This window comes from Dunckerocampus dactyliophorus, chromosome 2, assembly GCF_027744805.1.
Source record: "Dunckerocampus dactyliophorus isolate RoL2022-P2 chromosome 2, RoL_Ddac_1.1, whole genome shotgun sequence".
Taxonomy (NCBI): domain Eukaryota; kingdom Metazoa; phylum Chordata; class Actinopteri; order Syngnathiformes; family Syngnathidae; genus Dunckerocampus; species Dunckerocampus dactyliophorus.
This window is the reverse complement of record NC_072820.1, coordinates 48,657,633-48,682,059: the sequence shown is the minus strand read 5'-3', so window position 1 is coordinate 48,682,059 and position 24,427 is coordinate 48,657,633. Positions and strand designations below refer to the sequence as shown.

The 24,427-nt window shown below is 40.9% G+C and overlaps 1 protein-coding gene across 4 annotated transcripts in view; it reads right to left on the bottom strand.

The window, feature by feature from the left end:
• Positions 1-24,427, bottom strand: part of stxbp4 (syntaxin binding protein 4) — a 51,024-nt gene that overhangs the window by 13,359 nt on the left and 13,238 nt on the right. For all 4 annotated transcript variants that reach the window (XM_054765216.1, XM_054765241.1, XM_054765234.1 and 1 more), the window contains 16 exons: positions 22,094-22,167; positions 21,914-22,009; positions 21,761-21,830; positions 18,814-18,888; positions 18,062-18,141; positions 17,859-17,988; positions 17,505-17,637; positions 17,215-17,321; positions 14,457-14,682; positions 14,239-14,296; positions 14,048-14,112; positions 13,486-13,582; positions 13,233-13,357; positions 10,638-10,727; positions 5,102-5,167; positions 31-210 (listed from right to left, as the gene is read on the bottom strand). In XM_054765216.1, coding sequence (XP_054621191.1) covers positions 31-210; positions 5,102-5,167; positions 10,638-10,727; positions 13,233-13,357; positions 13,486-13,582; positions 14,048-14,112; positions 14,239-14,296; positions 14,457-14,682; positions 17,215-17,321; positions 17,505-17,637; positions 17,859-17,988; positions 18,062-18,141; positions 18,814-18,888; positions 21,761-21,830; positions 21,914-22,009; positions 22,094-22,167 — 1,672 coding nt within the window. The remainder of the gene's footprint in view (positions 1-30; positions 211-5,101; positions 5,168-10,637; positions 10,728-13,232; positions 13,358-13,485; positions 13,583-14,047; positions 14,113-14,238; positions 14,297-14,456; positions 14,683-17,214; positions 17,322-17,504; positions 17,638-17,858; positions 17,989-18,061; positions 18,142-18,813; positions 18,889-21,760; positions 21,831-21,913; positions 22,010-22,093; positions 22,168-24,427) is intronic.

The following is a 24,427-nucleotide window of genomic DNA, read 5'->3' as shown; positions in this document are numbered from 1 at the left end:
CCGGCGGCATTCCACGTGTTGCTCGTCCACCTTGGCGGCTGAAGGCGTCTCTGCGGCTCTTTGGGTCTTCAGCTCGGCGATCTCAGCCTCCAGCAGGTGGATGACCTCCTCGTAGTCCATCTCCATCCCTCGCGCCTGCTTCTGGGCCTCCTCGGCCAGCTGGATGCGAGCCCTGAGATCGCACAACTCCTCCGCCCCCACTTTCGCGTCCTGCAAGAGAGGTGATGCGTTCGGGGCCTGTTGCCTATTTTTATGTTGTTTGCTGGAAGTCAGCCGTTTGGTCTTTCCATACAATCATGGAGGTCCAAATTGATCTGTGATGGACCGCCAGGCACAGATTTGGCGCTAGCTGTTGGCCCTCGCTCATAAACACATTATAACGGGACTGGCTGTGAACATCGCGGGAGTTCCAACTCCGTACAGAAGATGGACGCTTAGACACTTAGATGAACACTTACCACGATCATGTTAGGTGTTAGCATGCTAACATTAGCATGTTAACATTGCTAGCATGCTAACATTAACACAGTAGCAGTTTTATAGGTACATTTTTATAGGTAGACACTAGTATGCTAGGTTTTACCATACTAACATTAACATGTTAACATTGCTATCATACTAACATGAGCATACTAGCATTTTTTGTGATTTTCATGAATATGAACTTAAGCAGACATTCAGCGCTATCATGCTAGGCGTTAGCATGCTAATGTTAGCATGTTAACATTGTTAGCATTGTATAAGTCATTTAAACCCTTTCATGGTCAAGGAATCTAAATATGTAGATAAACGTAGGACTAATATTTATGGTGTACATCACAATATGGGCGGAACTGAAGGTCTGCGCTCCCCGAGTGCTTTTCTAGTTGATATTATATTAGATTCTTTATTATATTTTAATATTTCCACTTACTTTTCATAGCTTTTCTTTCTTGTAATATTATATTTTCAATCTTATAATATTTTGACTTTATTTTCCCAACCTAATTTTCCTAAAATGGCAACCTTATTATTTGCTTTGTTTGTTTCTCATAATATTACGACATATTGCAAAAAAACAACATATTTTAGTCTGAATAACAGTTCAACTTTATGCTATTTTTTCTGTTTATGACTTTATTGTTCAAATATGTTGTCCTAATATTTGTCCTAATATTATATTACTCTTAAAATTACTGCTCCTTTTTTCTTGTATTTTCATTGTATTTTTAGAATGTGTGCCATGGTCCGTAAATGGCCCCGGGCCACACTTTGGACACCCTTGGTCTATGGGAATAAAAAGTGGGTGGAGCCTGGCAGTAAAGTTTGATCATTTGTTGACATGAGCTCCAGTGGCGCCCCCCTAGTGGCAGAAACATATGTAGCCGTCGTATGACTGGCATGTATTCTAGCAGGGGTCCAGGATGGCTGGATTTGGTGAGGGCTCGTTAATTACTGCTTGCAGCTTTAACGAGAGAAAAGGCCGAGACGTGCCAGCTTGCATATTTTCCCACAAGGTATGAACAAAGCGGCGGGGTCATGTGTCAGCGGGTGGGCCGGGTAGGTTCAACCTTGGAGGGGAAGTTACATAAGTGTCAGTGACACCTGCCGCAACGAGTGTAAGTGTAAGGAAATAAGCAGCCCCGCCCATTACTGTTAGCACAGATGTAGACAGAAAGGTGCGTGTCGTTGTTGTTGTGTTGCTGGCCGCGTGATGTTCGGCTGGCGTGACTCTGAGAGCAAAGAGACGGCCCGACGTCCTCCTGAGATGCCGTCAGGTGTTGCATGCACCGGAGCACATGCATGTGCCGCTGCCACAGGTCACATGGAGGCGCACGGGCCCTCGCACCCAAACGCCACCCCGCACGTGCGCAGACGTTTGGGGGGGATGGCTCATGTGTCCTCACCGCGACTTGTGTCCATCTGCTCCACAGGCAAGGAACACTTGTGTGACGTCACAAGGGTTGGGGGTTAGGAGGTCCGTCCGGCCTGTGCCTTTCACACGCTGAAACATGGTGTGGCGTTTCTTCATGTTCTTCTTGAGGACATGATTCACTGTGGAAATTACACTGTGTGGATGATTTGTAGTCTCAAAGCAGAAATGTGGACCCGTTGTTGAAAGGAAGTGTGTGTGTGTGTGTGTGTGCGCCACTGGTTGAGTAACTAATGGATCGCAGCGTGAGCAGTCTTGTCTCCAGCTGTGGTTCGAGGGGGTCCTGCTTCCCAAGCTGACTGTGTCTAATGAGGGAGCGTCTCTCTCTCTCTCTCTCGCTCTCTCTCTCCAAAACAGCACATGCAAAAAATCAAACACCAGCATCCCTCGCCGTGCGTGAACTGGAGCATCGAGCGGAACAAAAGAGCAGCGTGTCTCCTGACAAAAGGAGACAACGCTCACGTTTGTGGCCATGATGCTTGGTGGCTGCGACACTCAGGGGAAGAAACTAAACTTCTAATCAGAGATGCTCCGTATTGCCTTTCTTCCCGATATTGTCCAGCGCTTCATTTCCGATACCGATATCGGCAGCAGCTCTTCCCTCAAATCTCAAGCCCCCCTCCCAAAACAACCGACAGCGTCCAAAACGTCAAAAAATTGAAATGTAACTATATATGTTTTTAAAATATTTAATATTATTATTAAAAAATATTTTATATATATATATATATATATGTATATATATATATATATATATAATTGAAGTCGTATTATGAGAAACAGAAAACAACAATTAGGTTTAAATATTGGGGGAATTCGGTTGTGGAAAAACATATTTGAAAAAAAAATGATAATGTCATCACAATGAAAGTCAAAATATTATGGGAATGAACTCATAATTATGGGAAGAAAACTGACAAAAAATTTAAAAAACAGCAACAACAGAAATGGAAAAAAACGTTTCTTTTTTTTTTTTTTTTACAAGAATTAAGTCAAAATATATATTAAAAAAAGTCTGAATTTAATAAGAAAAAGTGGTAACATTGTATTGTATATTTTACGAGGAAAAATATCGTATTTTTTGTAGCATAAACTTAAAATATTAAAACAATTTTTAAGTTCTAATATGTGAAACAAACAAAACAATATTTAAGTTTTAATTTTTGGAAAATGAGGTTGCGGAAAAAGTTATAATGCTACAAAATTATGGGAATAATTTCATAATTGCAAGAAAGTTGTAATAGCTTGAAGATAATAAAAAACACAATAGCAGAAATGGGGAAAAAGCTAAAGTTTTTTTTTTTTTTTTTTTTACAAAAAATAAAGTCAAAATAGTAAAACAAAAAAATTGTGAAAGAAAAAGAAAGAAAAAGTTGTCATTTTATGAGCATGATGTAATTTTATGAGGAAAAATAATGTCATTTTAGCAGCATAAAGTTGAAATATACATCAAAAAAGACAGTTAAAAAAAAGTTGCAGTATTATGAGAAACAAACAAAACAATTAAGATTTAATTTTTTGAATATTACCTCCTGAAAACGTTATAACGTTACCAGAATAAAGTCCAAATATTATGAGAATAAGGTCATAATTATGAGGAAAAAAAATGTACAAGAAGAAAGTTTAAATAACTTGAACATTTAAAAAACAACAGCAAAAATGGGAAAAATCAGCAGTAATTTTTTTTACAAGAATAAAATATTAAAAGAAAAAAAGTTGTGTTCTACTAAGAAAAAGTTGTCATGTGATGAGCATGATGCTGTCATTTCATGTGAAAAAAATAATATTTATTATGGGAATAAAGTCATAATTACGAGAAGAAAATTTACAGGAAGAAAGTTGAAATAGCTTGAAAAAAAAACAACAAAAGAAATGGGAAAAATCATCAGTCATTTTTACAAGAATAAAGTCAAAACAAAGTATTACAGGACAGAAATTTGTCATCTAACAAGAAAATTTTGTAATATTATGAGGAAAAATAAAGTTGAAATACTAAAAAAAACCGTTAAGTCTTAATGTTATGAGAAAATGAGAATGTTAGAATGCTATCAGAATAAAGCCAAAATACTATGGGAATAAAGTCGTATTCTAACAATAAAGAAGTTGCAATTCAACGAGAATAAACGTGCAATACTACTGTAGGAGGAAGAATAACGTCAGCAGCACAGCAGAGCAGCATAGAGTTGAAATATTAGAGAAATAAATTCTTTACTTTTGGAAAGGCGTAATATTATGAGAAACAAATAAAACACAATAAAGCTGTTATATTTGGAAAATTAGGTTGGGGAAATGCTAGAATATTATGGGAATAAATTCCAAATATTCTGAAAATAAAGTCATAATATTGCAAAAACTTTACAAAGATTATTTAAGAAGAAAGCTGAAATATTTTGAAAATATAAAAAAGAAAATGGGAAAGAAAAGGAGCAAAAAAAAAGAGTAAAGAATGAAGTTGATATTATCAGCAGGGTTTTTCACCGACATGACAAAGCTGAGATGCAGTTTTTTCTTGAAATATATATACAGTGTATAACGTCTTAGCAAATCTACATGTGTTGCTTTAAATAATATCAAATATCAACTCAGTATTGTACCGGAAGTGACACCCCTATTTATGGGGCACGCCTCCTTTTATGATCAGGCATTTAAGTGTATTATTTATGTTTTAGAGTGCGTTTCACAGGATTGATAGACTCGGGCTTTGGCTTTCTGACCGTAAAAGCAATGCGGGCAAATGACCCGAGCAGGTGTGCTGTTGCTGTGCTGGCAGCCGCCTCAGAATTGATCGCTTTATGCAACAGAATGAACGAGCAGAGGAAGAGATGTGGGAGCCAGCGAGGCCGAGAGCCTTCAGCTGTGAATCACAACAAACAAACAGCGACCGTTTTGAGCCTCCCTACATAAAAAAAACAAAAAAAAACGTTTTTCAATGGAGGCCTCACCCGCCTCCCACGTTAGCGCTGCTGCTGTGTCGGCGTGCGCCTCCTCCGCACGCCGCCCTCAGCCAGGACGACTTTGGCTTGTTGAAGATAAAAGAGTGGAGGTGTGTACATGGACCTGCTGCTCTATTTTAAACCGAGTGCCCCTCCGCAGGCGGCCCACACACACCCCTCCCCTCCCACCTCATGCAAGTAAATGCGGAAAGTGTTGCTCGATCATTTTTAGCCATCGAACAAGCTGCGAGCTGACCTGTTTGACTTTGACAAGCTCCTCTTCCATCTGAAGGTGAACCCTCTGAGACTCCAGCAGCTGTTCCTGAAGGGGACAGTCAACTTATCATATCACAAATACAACAAACATATCACCACTTTGCCCTTACACAACTCAACATGTCCGAAAAGGAGTTGGAAGAAGCAGAGCTTGTCTGATCCTACCTCTATCCCATCACTGATATTTATTATCCACTTCCTGTCTTCCTCAGTTTATTGACTTTGTAGCTCAGGGGTGTCCTAAGTGCAGCCAGGGGGCCATTTGTGGCCCACGGTACGTTGTAAAAATAAAATTAGATACTAAAAAAAACAGCAAAAATGGAAAAAATAGAGCAAAAAGGCATAATGTAATGAAGAAAGCTGAAATGCTGATCCGAATAACCAATAACATAAAGCTATGGCTTTAAATATATGGAAAAAAAAGATTACCATCAATTCAAGTCTATAAGCTGCACCCACTACATTTAGAGGAAAAAACAGATTTTTACATATATTAGCCCCAGCGGACATTGAGGATCAGGCAGCCAATCATGAGCTGTGAAAAACCCACGAGCTTGTCAACCCATTGGAAATTGCAGGTCATTACTCAATATAACAGTCTGACCCACGGTGTCATCTTACAAACGACATTAATCTCATCACACAGCAACTTAACACTCAAAATGTATATCTAAGAAAAGTACAAATACAAAAACCTTATTATTTTAAATGCATTGTGTCTGATCAAAGAATTTCATTGGAGGACAAGTGGCATAGAAAATAGATGGATGTATGGATGGATGGATGGATGGCGCTGCAATGCTGTCTATGTCCACCAGAGGGAGCCAGAGGCACCCAGAGGGAGGCGGAAATCATTGAAGCGCCCGGCAGGCTTCAAAATGCAAAAAGAAGGAATGGGAGTGAGACAAAAACATTTTTGAGTAAGCAATTTATTGCAAACAAGCAAGTTTAAGAGCACAGCCTTTAAAAGGCAAAATCTTTGCAAAAATGTACTTTGAATGTGATTTAGCGTCACACTGTCTTGATCTCTTGACGGCAAAGGCAAAAAAGCTTTCTCTCTTTGAACATGGTGAGATTGTTGCGCTGCATAAGCAAGGCCTCTCGCAGCGCGCCATTGCTGCTGAGGTTGGACGGCATAAGACAATCATTCGAAACTTCTTCACACATCCTGAGGCTCATGGGAAAAAAAAGTCAAGCGATAGACCCAAAAAATGTCACTGGCCATGAGCCAGAGGATTTTTCCCTTCAATGGAACAGTGGACGTACAGGTTGTGCAGGAGCGTCAAACGGTAGGTGGCTATGTGGAGATGTTACAGGGGCCATCCCTCATAGCTGAAGGCCCTCATCTGTGTGGTAATGACTGACCTATTCAACAGGACAACGCTGCACTTCACAAAGGACTTCTTCCAGAGGAATAAGATCACTCTTTTGGACCATCCTGTCATGTTCTGTGTGCTGCGCTGCTGCCCTCTCTCTGTCCTGTGTTGCAGCACACCCCTTCCGCCTCCTGAGGGCTAACTGACACACCTGCAGCTCATCAGGAGCTGCCTTCTAAAGCAGCAGGCTCACCTACACTCACGGCCAGATTGTTGCCAACCTTCTGTCGACGCAGGCTCATCTCTGCAGTATTGCCTGCTCTTTGCTACCGTTAGCTTTTGTGCCAGCTAAGCCTTGGGCTGTTTCTTAGTTTCCTGCCAGGTGTGCTACCGGCAGCGTGAGAACCTTTTTTGTTCACCTCACCTCAATCCTGACACATCCTGCATGTTCCTGGATGGATGGCAAGGAAAGTTTCCAAAAATGGAAATCAGTTCCAGAGAGTGGATGCCCCCCATGAAGCCATCTTCACCACCTGGAGCAACATTCCCACTAGCCCCCTGGAAACACTGGCATCAAGCATGCCTAAACCCATTTTTCAGCTGATTAACAAGAATGGTGCAACTACTCATTACTCACTCCTTTTTTCAACATTTTATTTCTGTTTTTTTAGGGAGGTATGAAAGTTTTTTTTTGAGCTATGGTCTTAAACTTTTGATCAGCTGATGGGAGCCTATTTCACTTTAATGCTTGTTTGCAATAAATTGCTTACTCAGAACCTTTTTTTTTGTCTCACTCCCATTTCTTCTTTTTGCATTTTGAAATTCTACTTAGAACCTCCTGAAGATCCAACAGTGCAAAATGTACATTTGCATTACATTAGCATCCTTTGATTTCTGTGTATGTGGCCCTCGGTGGAAAAAGTTTGGACAAGATAATAGAAATGGTTGGGTACAATAGATCATGACACATGTCTGCTAAGTGATAACGACATCAGACATCATGCTTCCGCAGGTATACTTTGTAAACACCATATGCTTGTACTGCTTCTTCGTACATTGTTTGAGTTCTTTACACAGCCGGTTCCATAATTTAATTCCAAATGCACATATACTATTATATTTTTATTAAACTATAGTCATAGACAAAAGTGTTGAGGATGACAATAAGTCTGCTGCCTCAGTTTTTATGATGGCAATTTGCACATGGTCCAGGATGTTATGAAGAGTGATAAGATGAATGGCAATTAATTGCAATGTCCCTCGTCATGAAAGTGAACTTAATCTGAAAACACCATTTCCACTTCATTCAGCCCTGCCACATAATGAACAGCTGAATGGAGGTTGCTCAAGCCCTGCCAGTTGGTGCAACTGATTCCTACAGGTGTTCCAAGTTCTGGAGTACTTACTACCTCCTCTGTCTGGATAGAAACCGTGTTCGGAACACACTGTGGTACAAACTACTATACCCTTGTGAACATCAAGTGACCAGCACTGAACTGGAGAAAGTAATTTGTGGCTGAAAAAATGGCAAGAAAAAAGTGAATTAAAAATGGAAAAGAGACAGACCAGTTTAACACTTAAAAATGTAGGTTTTTCCTCCACAGAAATTGGAGCGTTCTAAAACTTTTGACTCATAGTGTAGGTGACAATGTTGACAAGGACAAAGACTGGAGATGACTCTGTCATACAGAGTGAGTGAGAATAGCAGACTAGAAGTTTTAAAAAAGGGGGCGGGTGCTAGTGTTTGAAATCTTTGTTTTTCCTCTGTTAACCATGGTTACCCACATGAAAACACGTGCAGTCATCATTGCTTAGCACAAAAAGGGCTTCACAGGCAAGCAAGTTGTTGCTAGCAGGATGGCACCTACACCAACCATTCGTCAGATCATTAAGAACTCCAAAATGAGAGGTTCAATTGTTGAGAAGAAGGCTTCAGGGAGCCCAAGAAAGTCCAGGAAGTGTCAGGACTGTCTTTGAAAGTTGATTTAGCTGCGAGGATCAGGGCACCAACAGTGCAGCGCTTGCTCAGGAATCATGCAGGTATGAGTGAATCTGCACACACAGTGAGGCGAAGACTTTTGGAAGATGGCCTGGTGTCAGGAAGGGTGCAAAGAAGCCACTTCGTCTTTGGAAAACGTCAGTGACAGACTGTTACAGTGGTGTCAAAATGTGTTTGCCCCCTTCCTGATTTTTTTTTTTGCATGTTTGTCACACTTAAATGTTTCAGATCATTTAACAAATTTAGATTTTAGTGAATTACAACACAACTGAACACAAAATGCCGTTTTTAAAAGAAACGTTTTATTATTAAGGAAAAATCCAAAGCTACATGGCGCTGTGTGAAAAAGTGATTGCCTCCTAAACCTAATAACTGGTTGGGCCCCCTTAGCAGCAACAACTGCAATCAAGCGTTTGTGATAACTTGCAATGAGTCTCTTACAGCGCTGTGGAGGAATTTTGGCCCACTCATCTTTGTAGAATTGTTGTCATTCAGCCACATTGGAGGCTTTTCCAGCATGAAGCGCATGAAGCATCTCAATAGGATTCAGGTCAGGACTTGACTAGGCCACTCCAAAGTCTTCATTTTGTTTTTCTTCAACCATTCAGAGGTGGACTTGCTGGTGTGTTTTGGATCATTGTCCTGCTGCACAACCCAAGTTGGTTTCAGCTTGAGGTCACCAACAGATGGCCGGACATTCTGCTTCAGCAGATGCTTCCATTTGTCACAGCAAGTCTTCCAGGTCCTGAAGCCGCAAAACAGCCACAGACCATCACACTACCACCACCATATTGCTATGTGCTAAATAGCATATTGCAACATATCATAGCAACATATGCATGTTGCTATGCTGTTCTTTTTCTGAAATGTGGCTTTACTTTTACACCTAATGTAATGGGACACACACCTTCCAAAAAGTTAAACTTTTTTCTCGTCAGACCACAGAATATTTTCCCATAGGTCTTGGAGATCATCCAAAATTGAGACAAGCCTTAATGTTCTTTTTGTTCAGCAGTGGTTTTGGTCTTGGAACTCTGCCATACAGGCCGTTTTTGCCCAGTGTCTTTCTTATGGTGGAGTCGTGAACACTGACCTTAACTGAGGCAAGTGAGGCCTGCAGTTCTTTGGATGTTGTTGTGGGGTCTTTCATGACCTCTTGGGTGAGTTTTGCCATTTGTGGATAATGGCTCTCACTGTGGTTCGCTGTAGTCCCAAAGCTTTAGAAATGGCTTTTTAACCTTTTCCAGACTGATAGATCTCAATTAATCTCAGTTAAATTGTGTTTTAACGGGGCGGGCAATCACTTTTTCACACAGGGCCATGTAGGTTTGGATATTTTTTCTCCCTTAATAATAAAAGTTTCATTTAAAAACTGCATTTTGTGTTCAGTTGTGTTGTCTTTGACTAATATTTAAATCTGTTTGATGATCTGAAACATTTAAGTGTGACAAATATGCAAAAAAGAAGAAATCAGGAAGGAGGCAAACACTTTCACACCACTGTATTCTCCAAAAGATACATGGATTGGACTCCTGAAGACTGTGATATTCTCTTATGAATCCTCTTTCTGATTGTTTGGGGCATCCCAAAAAAGCTTTTCGGGAGAAGAAAAGGTGAGCGCTACCATCAGTCCTGTGTCATGGCAACAGTGAAGCATCCTGAAATCATTCATGTGTGGGGTTGCTTCTCAGCCGAGGGAGTGGGCTCACTCACAACTTTGCCTAAGAACACAACTAACTATGAATAAAAAATGGTACCATAACAGCCTCAGAAAGCAACTTCTCCCTACCATCCAAGTACAGTTTAGTGACAAACAATGCCTTTTCCAAAGGCAGAAGTGATAACCAAGTAGCTTGGGGAACAACATAGTAACATCCGACAAAAAGATCACACTGAAACACTGAAGCAGCAAACTTTGTGAAAACCAGCACTTTTTATGTATATGTGCAACAGTTTTGGTCCTAGGATTGACCCCTGGGGTACGCCGCTAATCATATCGCGGCATGAAGATGTATGTTCTTGTACCGTCACATGTTGTTTCCTGTTTGTAAAGCAGCTTTTTACCCATTTAAAGCCCACCTGCCCCCGACTATACATCCATAGCATTGGTGATTTCTTCTCTAATTTATTTATTTTATTTATTTGAGTTATTTGATTATGTCTCTCTCAATAAAGTCCCACAGATAGGATTTGGGTTTTACCTGCAGCCTCTTGATCTCCCTCAGAGCATCGATGTGCTCCTTCCTCACACGCTCCATTTCATCCAGGTCGTCTGAGTCTGACTGCGACTGCTACACACACACGCACGCACGCACGCACGCACGCACGCACGCACGCATGCACGCACGCACGCACGCACACACACACACACACACACACACACAGAATAAAAACAGTACGGGTTCAAAATGGACATGTCTGACTTCCTCCATATGTTCATTTTTTGGCCATAATGTTTGTTCGTTCTGCTTTGCTGCGTGAAAATGAGCACGAGAGCACTTCTTCCCATGCCGCACGTTTGCTGCGCTATACCGTGATCGATTGCGTCGCAGTGATTGAGTGACCCGCAAAGCTTTCCATCCCGCTAATAGGACTGACCCCCCACCCCTGAGATCAGCAACAGATCGATGGCCATCGTGTCGATGCGACACGGCCCGCGTTGGCGTAGCAGCACACTTTTAGCCAATTTAACACTCTTGCTTTAAAAGCAGGGCTGTCAAATGATGACAATGTGTAATCATATTGCTCAAAGTCAATTCAAATGAACCAACCATGATTAATCACCATTTACAACACTGTCTGAAATAAGCCCATTTTTACTTTTATTTTATTAAGCAAAACATAAAAGACAGGACACAATTTTATACAGTTGTATGTATGAAATCTATTTTATATAATATAATGACATTTTAATAACAATAATGACATAACAAAAATATTATTAATATAATACAATAATATAATTAATTAAGCGAATGAATAAAATGTCAAACTCAAGGCTCGGGGACCAGATTTTTTCTGTGGCCTGCAAAGCTTGTAAATAATGCATGTCAAAAAGACACTTTTTAGAAACATTATCTTAAAATGACTATTTTATTTTTATGAATTATTATAATTAGATTATTTACTATTATTATTTATATATAAAAAAATTCAAAATATTATTTTCTATATTTATTAGGGCTGTCAATCAATTAAAATATTCGGTCGCGATTAATTGTCCATTCACTCAGAATTATTCACTTAATCATATTAATCATTTAATCTCAGATGAAAAAAGTTTTTATCTATAATAAGTAGGGATGTAAATCTCTTTGTGGTAAACGATAGAATACGTACTGTAACTACAACGATTACTACATAAAACTTTATGTAAAGGGATATCAATTTTGGAAATATGGGCCATTATTGTATTCAAATATATACGGTTCGGAATCCCCCAGTTTTTGAATGTTTAATGTGAGCGGCGATTTGTCCCACTTTGTTTGACGGTCCTTGAACACACCTTCTGCCATTCTCACACGCTCCACAGATAGATACTTTATTTAGCTCCAAGAGAAATTCACACAAATGGACTACTTCCTGTATTTTTACCCTTTTTCTTTCACCTTATATTTGGTCCCAAATGCTGATACTCTATGGGAATGCATAAAGGTAAGATTTGATGACCTTATTGAGTGCTAATGTGCATATTTGTGGAACACAACCTTTCTGAAAAACAAGTCGAGGCTGGTACTGGTGGATGGTGGCTCTGTATTCATTTTGTGCTTTTAATTTGATATTGTTCCTGTCATAGTTTTACACAATCCATAAATAAGAATAAATTTAAATAAGATAAATTAGATCGCTACAATATACTGCACGCATGCTTTATGAATGTGTTGATGACCACCTGGTGCGCCGCTAATGTTAGCGCTGCTAGCTCTTTCATCATGGTCGCATTGACAGAAGCCCCCACATAGCTGTCCTCGGTTATGCCTGCCGTTAACGAGCAGCTCGTAGCCAAATTATAGCTCGCAGTTCCAAGCAAAAAATCAGCCGACAATTCCAATCACAGCGACAGTAGACACAATTAACTTTGGTCTTGTTGCAAAGAGCCACCTGCCAGGGGTTTGAAGCTAAATTTACCAATCAAAACAGCCCTTCCTTTCTCCATTTCTGCTAAATATTTGCTCCCACTTGTAGCTACACGGTCACCGCCGCTTCCTCTAACTACGGCGTTGGCCGAGGGTCAAACAAGACGTGTGCACGTTAATTACGTGTAAAAAAAAAAAAAAATAGTGCCGTTAAAGGAAATGTGTTAACTTGGATGGACCTAATATTTATACAATATTACATAAAAAGAGTAATAAAAAATATATATTTCTTGCTAAGATGTATTTTGTTCAGTCAATTTTGACAGAAAATCTGCACTGCACACAATAGGAGTTCCTTATTTTTTTGTTGTCAAATCCCATTTGAAACAAAAAAAATAATAGTTGTATACTCAAATTTCTTCTTGGCACCTTGACTTATGATGTCAGTGTAAGCAAGTCAATAAATAATGCAAGAAAATAATCAAACGTTTCATAATATCATGAAGGTACATTTATATGGTTTCACAGTTACAGGTGGCCCTCTGAAGGCAACCATACCTGTGATGTGGCCCACCATGAAAATGAGTTTGATGGCCCTGTAGATAGCCCATGTAATTAATTAATTCAATAATTTTGTTAACGCATTATTTTTGGCAGCCCTTCTTACAAGTAGTAATCTATTATTGGTGAAAAGTGTGGTTGTTAAACACCGGGACCTACCGGCTGGTGAGTGGGCGAGTCCAGCAGACTTAACAGGTCATCGGATGTGAACTTTGACCCCGGCTGGGTGGCGGCCAGCTCCTCCAGTTGAGGCCTGAACACCTCCCGGGTGAGCCTCTCAAAATCTGATGACACAACAACAGCAAGAAGCGTTTAAATATTAAATACAGTATGTTTTGGCGGTTGTCGCCCCATGCACTGACATTTTAACATCAATAAAATCAATCTATTGATTGGTTGACTGAGTTCTAACCTGTGTAGGCCACCGTCCCGGACGGGTCTGCTTGTAGTCGGGACCTGAACGCCTGCCGCTGAGCTTCTGTGGGCTCCAGGCCGAGCAGGTCCAGAGCCTGAACACTCACACGGATCAATAGATGCACGTCAATATGCCGTGCACAACAAACCACACGCACATGGGATGCCCCCCCCGCAACATCTCCACATCATCAACCTTTTGAGGACACTCTTTGAAAATGATATCAATGAACACTTGATTACCTTCATATATTGTTACAATATCAAAATGGTTTCTTTTGATTTCACAGTGAGGCATGTGTGTGTGTGTGTGTGTGGGGGGGGGGGGGGGGGGGGGGCCTGCAACCTCGGTTGCAAAGCTTCCTTGCACTGACAAGAATGACAAGGATGGATTGTTGTTGCAGCGCGCCCTCTAGTGGCCACCGTGATAATGCCCTAACATCACCTATGATGTCACAACGAGGAAGAACTGTGCTTCAAACGAGCACGTGCGTTCCCACGGCAACAGCGGCGGCCTAATGGCGGATGGAAAAGTTGATGTGGATTGAGAACATGGTCACCTGCTCCAGTCGCTCCACTTTGAGACGACAGCTGGCGATGAGGGAACGTTTGCCGCAGGCGCCATCTTCAAAAAAAAAAGAAAAAAAAGAGATTAGTTTTACAACGTTTACATTGCCGTGTCTTTGGAAAGGTGCAATAGTTATTACAATACATCTTCATTGGATTGTGTACCTAATGAAGTGACACATACCAGCCCCAGGTGCGGAGGAAATGCACGTCTGTTCTGTTCTGACCGGAGACACTCGGACCTGTGGACATTCCAGTTCAGACATCTCTCAGGACGATATGGTGCACTACCACACCACTAACTACAACTAGTACTACTAGTCATATTAATAGTACTAGTGAACTGTCCAATAGCTAATAAAACGTCCATGAAAGCCTACAGTATATCCCATAAGTCCCCACCTGGCTGACGTTGACCGCCGGGAGCGTCTCGCTGGCCGGGTTTCGGCTGGAGGTGATCTTGGTGACCACGACAGGTGGCGGGGGCCCGGCTCCCAGGCCCAAGTGCCTCGGCTGGGGTCCCCCTCTGCCGGCAGACCCCTGCATGGAGATGGGACTGTGAGGTCCGCTGCTGGAGCTGGAGGAAGTCCGCCGCCGGATGAAGGCAACTTCCACCGTGGGATCTGGTCTGCGGTGTGGAGGACAAGCAGAACAAGGACATCAAGTTTATTATTGTTATTGTGATTACAGTCATCCCTCGCCACTTCAAATGTTCCAGCTTCACTCTATCACTCTATTTTTCTTAAAATAAATCATCGCTGTTTCATGGTTGAATAATGTCTAATATTAGTCAAAAAGTATATATATTTAAGCAAACATTGCATATTTTTTGCTGAAATTAAGTCAGTCCCAGCCATTTCTTAAGACAACCCTGTACCGGCCATTTTCGACGATTTTAACTAAGGCACGCAGAATATTGTGTTCTATGGCTATATAAACATGGAACCTACCAAAAGAAAGGTTAGACTCCCGTCTTTCATCACAAAGACCTTCTACCTTTTTCCGTTCTTTAGTAAGTAGAACATAAGTAGAACATAGGTAAGTTTCAGGAAAATATCAGTTTCCGACTAAAAAAGGGAGAAAACCAGCTTTTTGTGAAAAGATACATTTCAAGCATAACTTTCACTTTGACACAATTTTTTTTCTTTTGTGACAGCGCAACTATCTAAACAATTATGCCAACATAAACAACACAAAAAAGTGTAGATTTACATCAAAATTACAATTTATTTACAAATATAACGCCATGAACTATTTACAATTTTCACATTTGTAATTAAACTCTGTGTGTGCATGTGTGTGCACGCGTGTGCGCCTGTGTGCATGCGTTAAAATTTCCCTACAGTGCATAACCTTCTGCACGCTACACTCCTCCACGTTCTTCCACTTCCTCCTTGCTGTCATGTGTGTTTTTCCCATTCAAATTCACATGCCGAGCTCTTATCAAATGCACGTCTGCCACCTTCTGGCCGTTTTTATGGCTTAAAACTGCTCTAACAGTGACATCCCTTGGTGTGCAGTTGTGTCATCACAAAAAACCATAAAAGACATATATATATATATATATATATTATATATACACACACACACGTCTTTGGGATTGGCCGTTCTGGTTTATAAGAACGTATAAATACGTCTTTGGTATTGAATAAGTTAAGCATATTCAAGCATAAAAATGCCTAAATGAAGTAAAATACAAATATAAAGCATTCAGAAGACGCATTCAAAGATGTGATGAAATGTAGTATTCTACACTGGTCACTAGGTGTCAATAACGTTACTGGAATGTTCGGTGAGACACACAAGCACCAGACTTTTATTGCAGGTTTGAAGGATAAAAGTCTCACAACAGCCACAATAATCCCTAAGAGGGGCCACTGTTGCGGCCACAACTCACAGCAAACTACAACTCAACTCCGAACGCCCAATGCCACTTCCTGTCCGCCCCCACTCAACTCCCCTTGCACCGGAACACCTCTCCGACCACCACTGGAAGGAGGTTGGGTGAAGTGTCTTGCCCAGGGACACAACAACAGTGACTGACTGGGTGGAGGGAGCGAGGCGCGAACCACCGACCTTCTAGTTATGAGAATAAAGTCAAAATATTGTGGGAATTAAGTCATAATTACGAGAAGAAAATTTACCAGAAGAAAGTTAGGAATTTTTTCAAAAACAACAGCAGAAATGGAAAAACAGCTTTAATTTTATAAGAATTTAGTCAAAAGAGAAAAAAGATCGTATTCTAATGACAAAAAAAGTTGCAATTTTGCAAGAATAAAGTTAATATTATCAGGAAAGATAATGTCATTTCAGCAGCATAGAGTTGAAATATGTTATTTTTTAAATGTCTTAATATTATAAGAAACAAACAAAACAAATGAAGTATAAAAAAGTTAGAATGTTGTGAGAATGATGTCAATATATGATGGGAATAAAATCATAATTCCAAGAAGAAAATTTCCAAGAAGAAAGTTGAAATAGATGGAAAAAAAACAGCAGCAGAAATAGAAAAACACTGCTCAAATTTTACAAGAATAACGTCAAATTATTAAGAGAAAAAAGTTGTAATCTAATGAGAAAAAAGTCAAAATTTTACGAGAATAAACTTGTAATATTATAAGGAACGATAATATCATTTTAGCAGCACAGAGTTGAAATATTAAAGAAAAAAAATATGTAAAAAATATTTTTCAAAGCCATGGTACGATGAGAAACAAACAAAGCTAAATAAAGTTGTCATTTTTTTCTTTGAAACATATATAACTTGTTAGCATATCTACATGTGTTGCTTTACAAAATATCAGTGGCAAAGTTGCATTCTTCCATTTTTCACTATGTGGCCCTCGCTGAAAAAAGTTTGGACACCCCCTGGTCTACTATATTGGATAATAGAAGTGTAAAGGTGACTATAGGGGTGTTATTTCATGTCTAGAGGGCTCTAATAATGTTAAAAACCATATTTAGAAGGCCGTGAACAGGTTTTCAATGCTTTAACTACGAACATATTCAATTGATAATACAAAATCCTGCTTTGTGGAAAGTCATTTATCACGGTTGCGAGGGAATATTGAATTGTTTTGTAATCTGTGTGTTTTTGTGTTATTGGTGAAGTAAACACGGCCTATCGGGTACACTGAAGACGTTCCCAGGTGTGCTGGACCTGAGTCTGGTGCGTGTGAGGATGCTCCTGGCCTCCTCGTACGTCACTCCAATGAGAGACTCCTTGTTGATGGACACCAGCTGGTCTCCAACCTGCAGCCTGCCGTCCTTAAACACACAAACATGACAAATCGCTTCGATGTCCACTGACGCACTCGGACGCATGCAAACATTTAGGGTCATTTAGGACATTACAAACATGGCGGACATGCAAGGGCTATCAATGTGATGAAAAGGCGTCAGAGAAACAATCCAAGAGTCAAACTGTTCGGAGCTGAGATGCCGGCTGACCTTCTGGCAGTCTCCCCCTGCCACTATTTCCTGGATGAACACCATGGGGCCTTCGGCACGGTTGGCGCCGCCCTTGATGATGAGGCCCAGTCCGCTTCCCTTAGCGATGCATATCAACTGGATGACGCTGTCGCTGCAGGAAGAGCGAGAGAGAGACTTCACTACCAATCCCATCAACTGTCTACACTCTCCTCCTCTTCCTCTCTATCTGCTCTTTGCACACGTTTAGGATGAGATGTCTTCGTTCAGGCTGCATAATTAAAAGCTGTAGTTTTTATACTCATCCTAAGCCACCAAATCCTAACAAGACCAAGAAGGTGGTTTCTGTCTACTCGGGGAGTCTTTTGGACCCACCTGAAGGCCAGTGTGGGCGTGTAAGAGGGGGCTTGGCTGTAGGTGGTGACCCCCTCTTTGGGACTAAGGAGCTGGGGGCTCTCAGACCTGGAGGAGGAGGAAGAGGAGGCCGCGGTGTCCATCGGCTTCCCTGTACGGACACAAGACCGGCTTGAGTCTCAGTTGAAGGTGTCCACTGGTAGGTGCTGCTGCTTGCGTTTCACCTGCTGGAGTTGGAGAGATGCGGCCTGAAGATGCAGAAGGACTGGAGCCGTACTTCTCCATCAGCTCCACAAACTCCCGCCTGAAGGACACGCGAGACAACGTCAGGACACGATGGAGATGATGGAACGCTGGGCCTCATCCATGCACGTCGGATCCGCCGCCACTGAACTTGAGCCCCCTCAGGTTAGCATTAGCATTAGCGTGACATTTGCGTTGCATGCTCTTAGGGCATCAGGTGGATATCCCCCTCACATGGACACACAATCAGCCTGATCTGACATGTCACAGTGGATCAGTGAGACCAGACCCAGACAAGAACACAACAATGCGGGTATCCTTTAGCATCTTTGTTGCCGTTTCCTCCAAATAGCATCAGGTTTTATTTCCTTATCCTGGTGTTCATCGTCACTCTGCATCCAGAAACAAAAGTCACGACCGCACACACTTGAGAGGTCAGCTTGTGCTGGGCCGGGCCCCGCCCCCCTACGGGTCACAGAGCCCTTGGACAGGCGACTGTGGCGGCGTCCCTGTTGTGTCAGAGAGCGTTTGGGCTGACGAAGCGGTCCGATGCGGAAAAGCACAGAGGACAGCAGAGTGTCGAGTCGCTTCAGGATATCACCTCAGTTGACGCTCAAAAAACACACTGACGCATGACCTTCAATTGCCCTGACTTTGTTGATGTCACAGGATCCTTGTTTACATGACACAGGAAGCACAAAAACACAAACACTACTTTCAACCATGTATTTACCTGGACTCGTTGTCCCTGGCAACCAGCAGAGACATGTGATTGGACAGGGACGCCGTCCTCAGGATCTCCACCGCCCTGCAGACAAACAACATATGACTAGTGAGGCGATATTGGCTTTTGAACTGATAAACAATATTGCCCAGCACCATTTATTACCGATACCGATATCAGCAGCAGCTCTTCCCTCAAACTAATGAACACGTTATGCTTCTTCTGATGGATGCGGAAGAAGGGCTGGTGTGCAGTTTCTTTACGGTAGCTGGAAAATGCGTGCAGTGGTGACTGCTTCGTAGCAATAAGTGCTAGTGCGTAGTACGAGGGTCATCCCTCCTTTGTCACGTTTAATCGGTTCCAGACCCGACCGTGACAAATGACTTTCCGCAAAGTGGGATTCCTTATTTATAGATGGACTATTTGGATAGTTAGAGCATAGAAAACCTGTTTACGACCTTCTAAATACACATTTTCACATTATTAGGAGACCTCGAGACATGAAGTAACACCCCAAAAGTCACCTTTACACTCCTATCATCCAATATAGTAGACATAAGAGAAAATAAGACAGAAATAAGACATTATTTACAAAAAATGTACTTTTTTACTTCATGTTCCATATCGTACTTCCTTTTGTCTCATCAATGTAACATTACTGACACCTAGTGATCTGTGTCAAATACTACATATCATCACAACGTGTCTTTGAATGAGTCTTCTGAATGCCTTATATTTGTATTGTACTTTATTTAGCCATTTTTTAATGCATGAAAATGCTTCATTTAGTCTAAAAAGTGTATTGCAATTGATGTGAAATGAATGGGGGGTAGGATTAAATAAACTTCGCTTCTCCTTACTCCTTTTGGACGTGTGGAACTGCGACTTGCATTATGTGATGTATTCCAATGTAACTCATATGCATGTTACAATAAACTAAACCATTACCATTAAACCATTACCAAAAATGCGTAAAATGTCATTAAAAATATGCACATTTTTTGACAAATAGGCCGTAGTCAACCATGAAAGAGCAATGTTTTATTCATTAATATATTTTTGAAAACTGTGCTTAAGCTGCGAAAATTTAAGCGTAAATTGGCGAGGGATGATTGTATTATTTTATTTTTAATATCGTCAGGAAAACCAATCCTAATATGATCCGATATTTCGTACATCATCCCGACCTCGGACTAATCAGCCAAAGCACATACAGTGGTGCGAAAAAGTGTTTGTCCCCTTCCTGATTTCTAATTTTTTGCCTGTTTGTCACAGTTAAATGTTTCAGATCGTCAAACAAATTTACATATTAGTCAATGACAACACACCACTATCAGTCTGGAAAAAGTTATAAAGCCATTTCTAAAGCTTTGGGACTCCAGCGAAGTGGCCGACCAACCAAAATGACCACACAAGAGCACACCCACGACTGATCCAAGAGGTCACAAAAGGCCCCACGACAACATCCAAAGAACTGCAGGTCTCACTTGCCTCAGTTAAGGTCAGTGTTCATGACTCCACCATAAGAAAGACACTGGGCAAAAGTTCCAAGACCAAAACCACTGCTGAACAAAAAGAACATTAAGGCTCATCTCAATTTTGCCAGAAAACATCTTGATGATCCCCAAGACCTTTGGGAAAATACTCTATGGTCTGACGAGACAAAAGTTGAACTTTTTGGAAGGTGTGTGTCCCATTACATCTGGCATAAAAGTAACGCCACATTTCAGAAAAAGAACATCATAGCAACAGTAAAATCTGGTGGTGGTAGTGTGATGGTCTAGGGTTGCTTTGCTGCTTCAGGACCTGGAAGACTTGCTGTGATAAATGGAAGCATGAATTCTGATGAAGCAGAATGTCCGGCCATCTGTTGGTGACCTCAAGCTGAAACCAACTTGAGTTCTGCAGCAGGACAACGATCCAAAACACACCAGCAAGTCCACCTCTGAATGGCTGAAGAAAAACAAGACTTTGGAGTGGCCTAGTCCAAGTCCTGACCTGAATCCTATTGAGATGCTGTGGCAAGACCTTAAAAAAAAAAGATGCTGGAAAATCCTCCAATGTGGCGGAATGACAACAATTCTGCAAAATTCCTCCACAGCGCTGTAAGAGACTCATTGCAAGTTATCACAAACACTTGACTGCAGTTGTTGCTGCTACTAATAAAAGCTTTCATTTAAAAACACATTTTTTTGTTCAGTTGTGTTGTCATTGACTAATATTTACATTTGTTTGATGACCTGAAGCATTTATGTGTGGCAAACAAAAAATAATAAATCAGGAAGGGGAAAAACACTTTTTCACATCACTGTATGTACAACCACACCTATGACACATTCTGAAACATAATTCCTTGTTGTTCCTTCTTTACTTCCTGTTCTGTACCATACTTCCTGCGTTGGCTATTGTCTCATCAATGTAACATTACTGACACCTAGTGACCAGTGTAGAATCTTACATATCATCATCATGTCTGTGAATGCCTTATAGTTGCATTTCAATTCATTTAGCAATATCTATGCACTGACATGCACAATTTAGGCCAAAAATAAATAAAATTAGCTAAAATGTGCATATCTTTTATTGATAATAGGCCGTAGTCTGCCACGAAACAGCATGACTTATTAATTCATATATTTTGAAAAGCCGTGATAGCGTGAAAGCAGAGATTTGAAGTGCAAAAAGGCGAGGGACGACTATATTACTATTTTCTTTTTATATAGCAGAAAGAAAGGATACCAATATAACCCGATATGTCAGATTTATGCTGACATTGGCTGATAAAATGGGACATCCCTACACAGATGTACAAGCACACCTGTGATACATATTGATACATGACAGGTGTACACCTGGTAGCTAAGCGTAGCAGTAGAGGAGGGGTGTTGCCGTGGCAACAGGAGAGCTATACCATGTGCTGTAAAGTATTTCTATTTATAGCAAGTGTGTCAGTCACCTCTCATTGGTGACCCCGATCAGACTGATGTTATTGACATCCAGAATCAGGTCACCTGACTTAAGCCGACCTGGAACACACAGCGAGACGACGCAGTGAGGAAGGGATGAAGAGTAAGGTGACAACACAGAAAAGCCACCAGTAGACAGCAACCGTCGAGGGCGGCCAGTCCTCCCGCTACGACTCTCTTTATGTAGATGCCAAAGTCCTCTCCTGTCACTTCCCTGTAGCCTCCGATCACCTTCACACCTGCACAGCGCACGCAAACACAAGACCTTGTGACCTCAGGGGAGCCAAGGAGAGGAGTGCGCCGATGGCGGGTGAGGAGCTCACCGAGGCCGCGCTTACAGTCGCAGAACTCCAGCCTGTGGACGGCTCGGCTGATGCCGTGTGGGCCCATGATGGTCCTGAGGAAAAAAAGTCACTTTCAGAACAGAACAGCCTGCCTTCTGTGCCGCCTAAAGCCTCTCATACTGTGTGTGTGCGTGTGCGTGTAAATCATCAAATGAAATCACACATCACATTGTCATTGTCTCCTCCTCCCTCACGCAGCCCCCAAACAACCCCAGCGACACGTGCTAACTGTTTTTAAAAACTAGACACACACAGTTGATGTCAAATGGCAGTGTTTCACCACACGTAGATTTGGCACTACCTGCTTGCTCTCGCTCATAGACACGTTATAACGGGACTGTCTATGAATGGAGCTTGTCCTTCCAACTCCATACAGTAGATGTCATTGTAAATGTTTATTTGTCATATTAGCACTTTTAATGGATACAATGTGCTTTATTAGTAGCTTTCCCCGTCCTCCCTACGATTCACCTGGCCTTGGGTGTCTGGGCATGTGAGACTGTACTTCGCCGTCTCTGTCCCTCACGGCAGGGGGAGATTACCCCTCCTCTTGCATATGTTGTTTCCTATCTTAACATTTCAGTACGAGATATTAGACATCCTCTTAGTATGCAAATGTTATTAAATTGTACCTCTCATTACTCTATTCTCAATGGAGTGAGCAGCAGATTTTCCCTTGATAGTAACGTACCTCATGGTCTGAATAAAATAAAATAAAAAGACGTAGCAAGAGGGATCGGTGTTGCCAACTTAGCCACTTTGTCGCTAAAAAACGCGACTCGCGACATATCTGGCGACTTTTGCACCAGATACGTGAAAGCAAGTGTCGCGCTTCTGCACTCACAGGTGGCTCCGTCTGGCTTGTGACATAAAAAACACAAAAGAAGAAAGTTCATTTGGATTTCTAAACACATTTGTTCTGCTTTGCATGGTTTTTACTTTTTGCCTCCCACAGCGTCCATCAAACTGACATGCACATGCGTCACGGCCAGTTATGCAAATTAGACGACGATGTCATCGAGAGCAGTGATTCTCAACTAGTGGGTCACAACCCAAAAATGTGTCGTGGAGCCGTTTTCGGCTGGTCGTGGGTCTTTGCCTAGGCAAAACAACAATGATGATTGTGTAATGACCCAATGTCCACGAATGCACCTGGCGTTCTTGTCTATGCTTGTATCTTTAAATATAAGATATTTGTGAAGTTTGAATTCCCGCAATTATATATATATAATTGAACTAGAAAACTAAAAAAACAGCAAACATGGAAAAATCAGCAGTAATTTTACTAGAATATAGTCAAAATATTAAAAGAAAAAGTTGTAATCTAATGAGAAAAAGTCAGAAAAATAACATCATTTTAGCAGAGTGAAGTTGAAATATTAAAGAAAAATACTTAAAAAAAAAAAGATGTAATATTATGAAGAACAAACAAAACTTTTGAATAAAGTTGCAACTTTTGGAAAATCAGGCTGCGGAAAAAGGTATAATGTTATGAGAATAAAGTAAAAATATTCTGGGAATGAAGTAATAAATATTTACAGGAAAAAGTTGAAATAGTTGGAAAAATAAACAATAGCAGAAATGGAAAACATAGCTGTAATTTTACGACAATAAAGTCAAAATATTAAGAAAAAAGTCACAATTTGATGACAATAAACTTATTTACTCATTTTTTCAGCACAGAGTTGAAATATTAAAGAAAAAAATACGTTATTTTTCAAAAAGCCAAAATAATGTGAGAAACAAACAAAATAAAGTTGTAATTATTGGAAAATTAGGTTGGGGAAAAAGTTATAATATTAAGGGAATAAAGTCCAAATATTTTGCAGTGAAGTCGTAATATTACAAAAAGAAAACCTGCTAAGATGATTTAAGAAAAAAGTTGAAATATTTGAAAAAAAACCCCAGCAAAGAGTGAAGTTGATGCTAATACTGTACTAGGCTTTTTCACCTATATCACAGAGATGCAGTTTTTTCTTGAAACATATACCATTTCTCGCAAATCTACAAGTGTTGCTTTACAAAATGTCATAGTGGCAAAGTTGCATCCTTTCATTTTCCACTATGTGGCCCTCGCTGGAAAACACCCCTGCTCTAAGCTAATGCTGACACGACAACAGTTAGCTACATGCCAACAATTGCTGATAACAACTAAATTTACATGAATCTTATTGGTGATATTACAATTTTGGTCACTTAAGGGTCAAATAAACGGTTCGCAAAGGAGCATGTGGTCTTTAGTGACCTGGCGGCACACAAACGAGCCGCCGAGCCGAGTGTTGGGACACAAGGGAGCAATTAAAGTGATCGCTT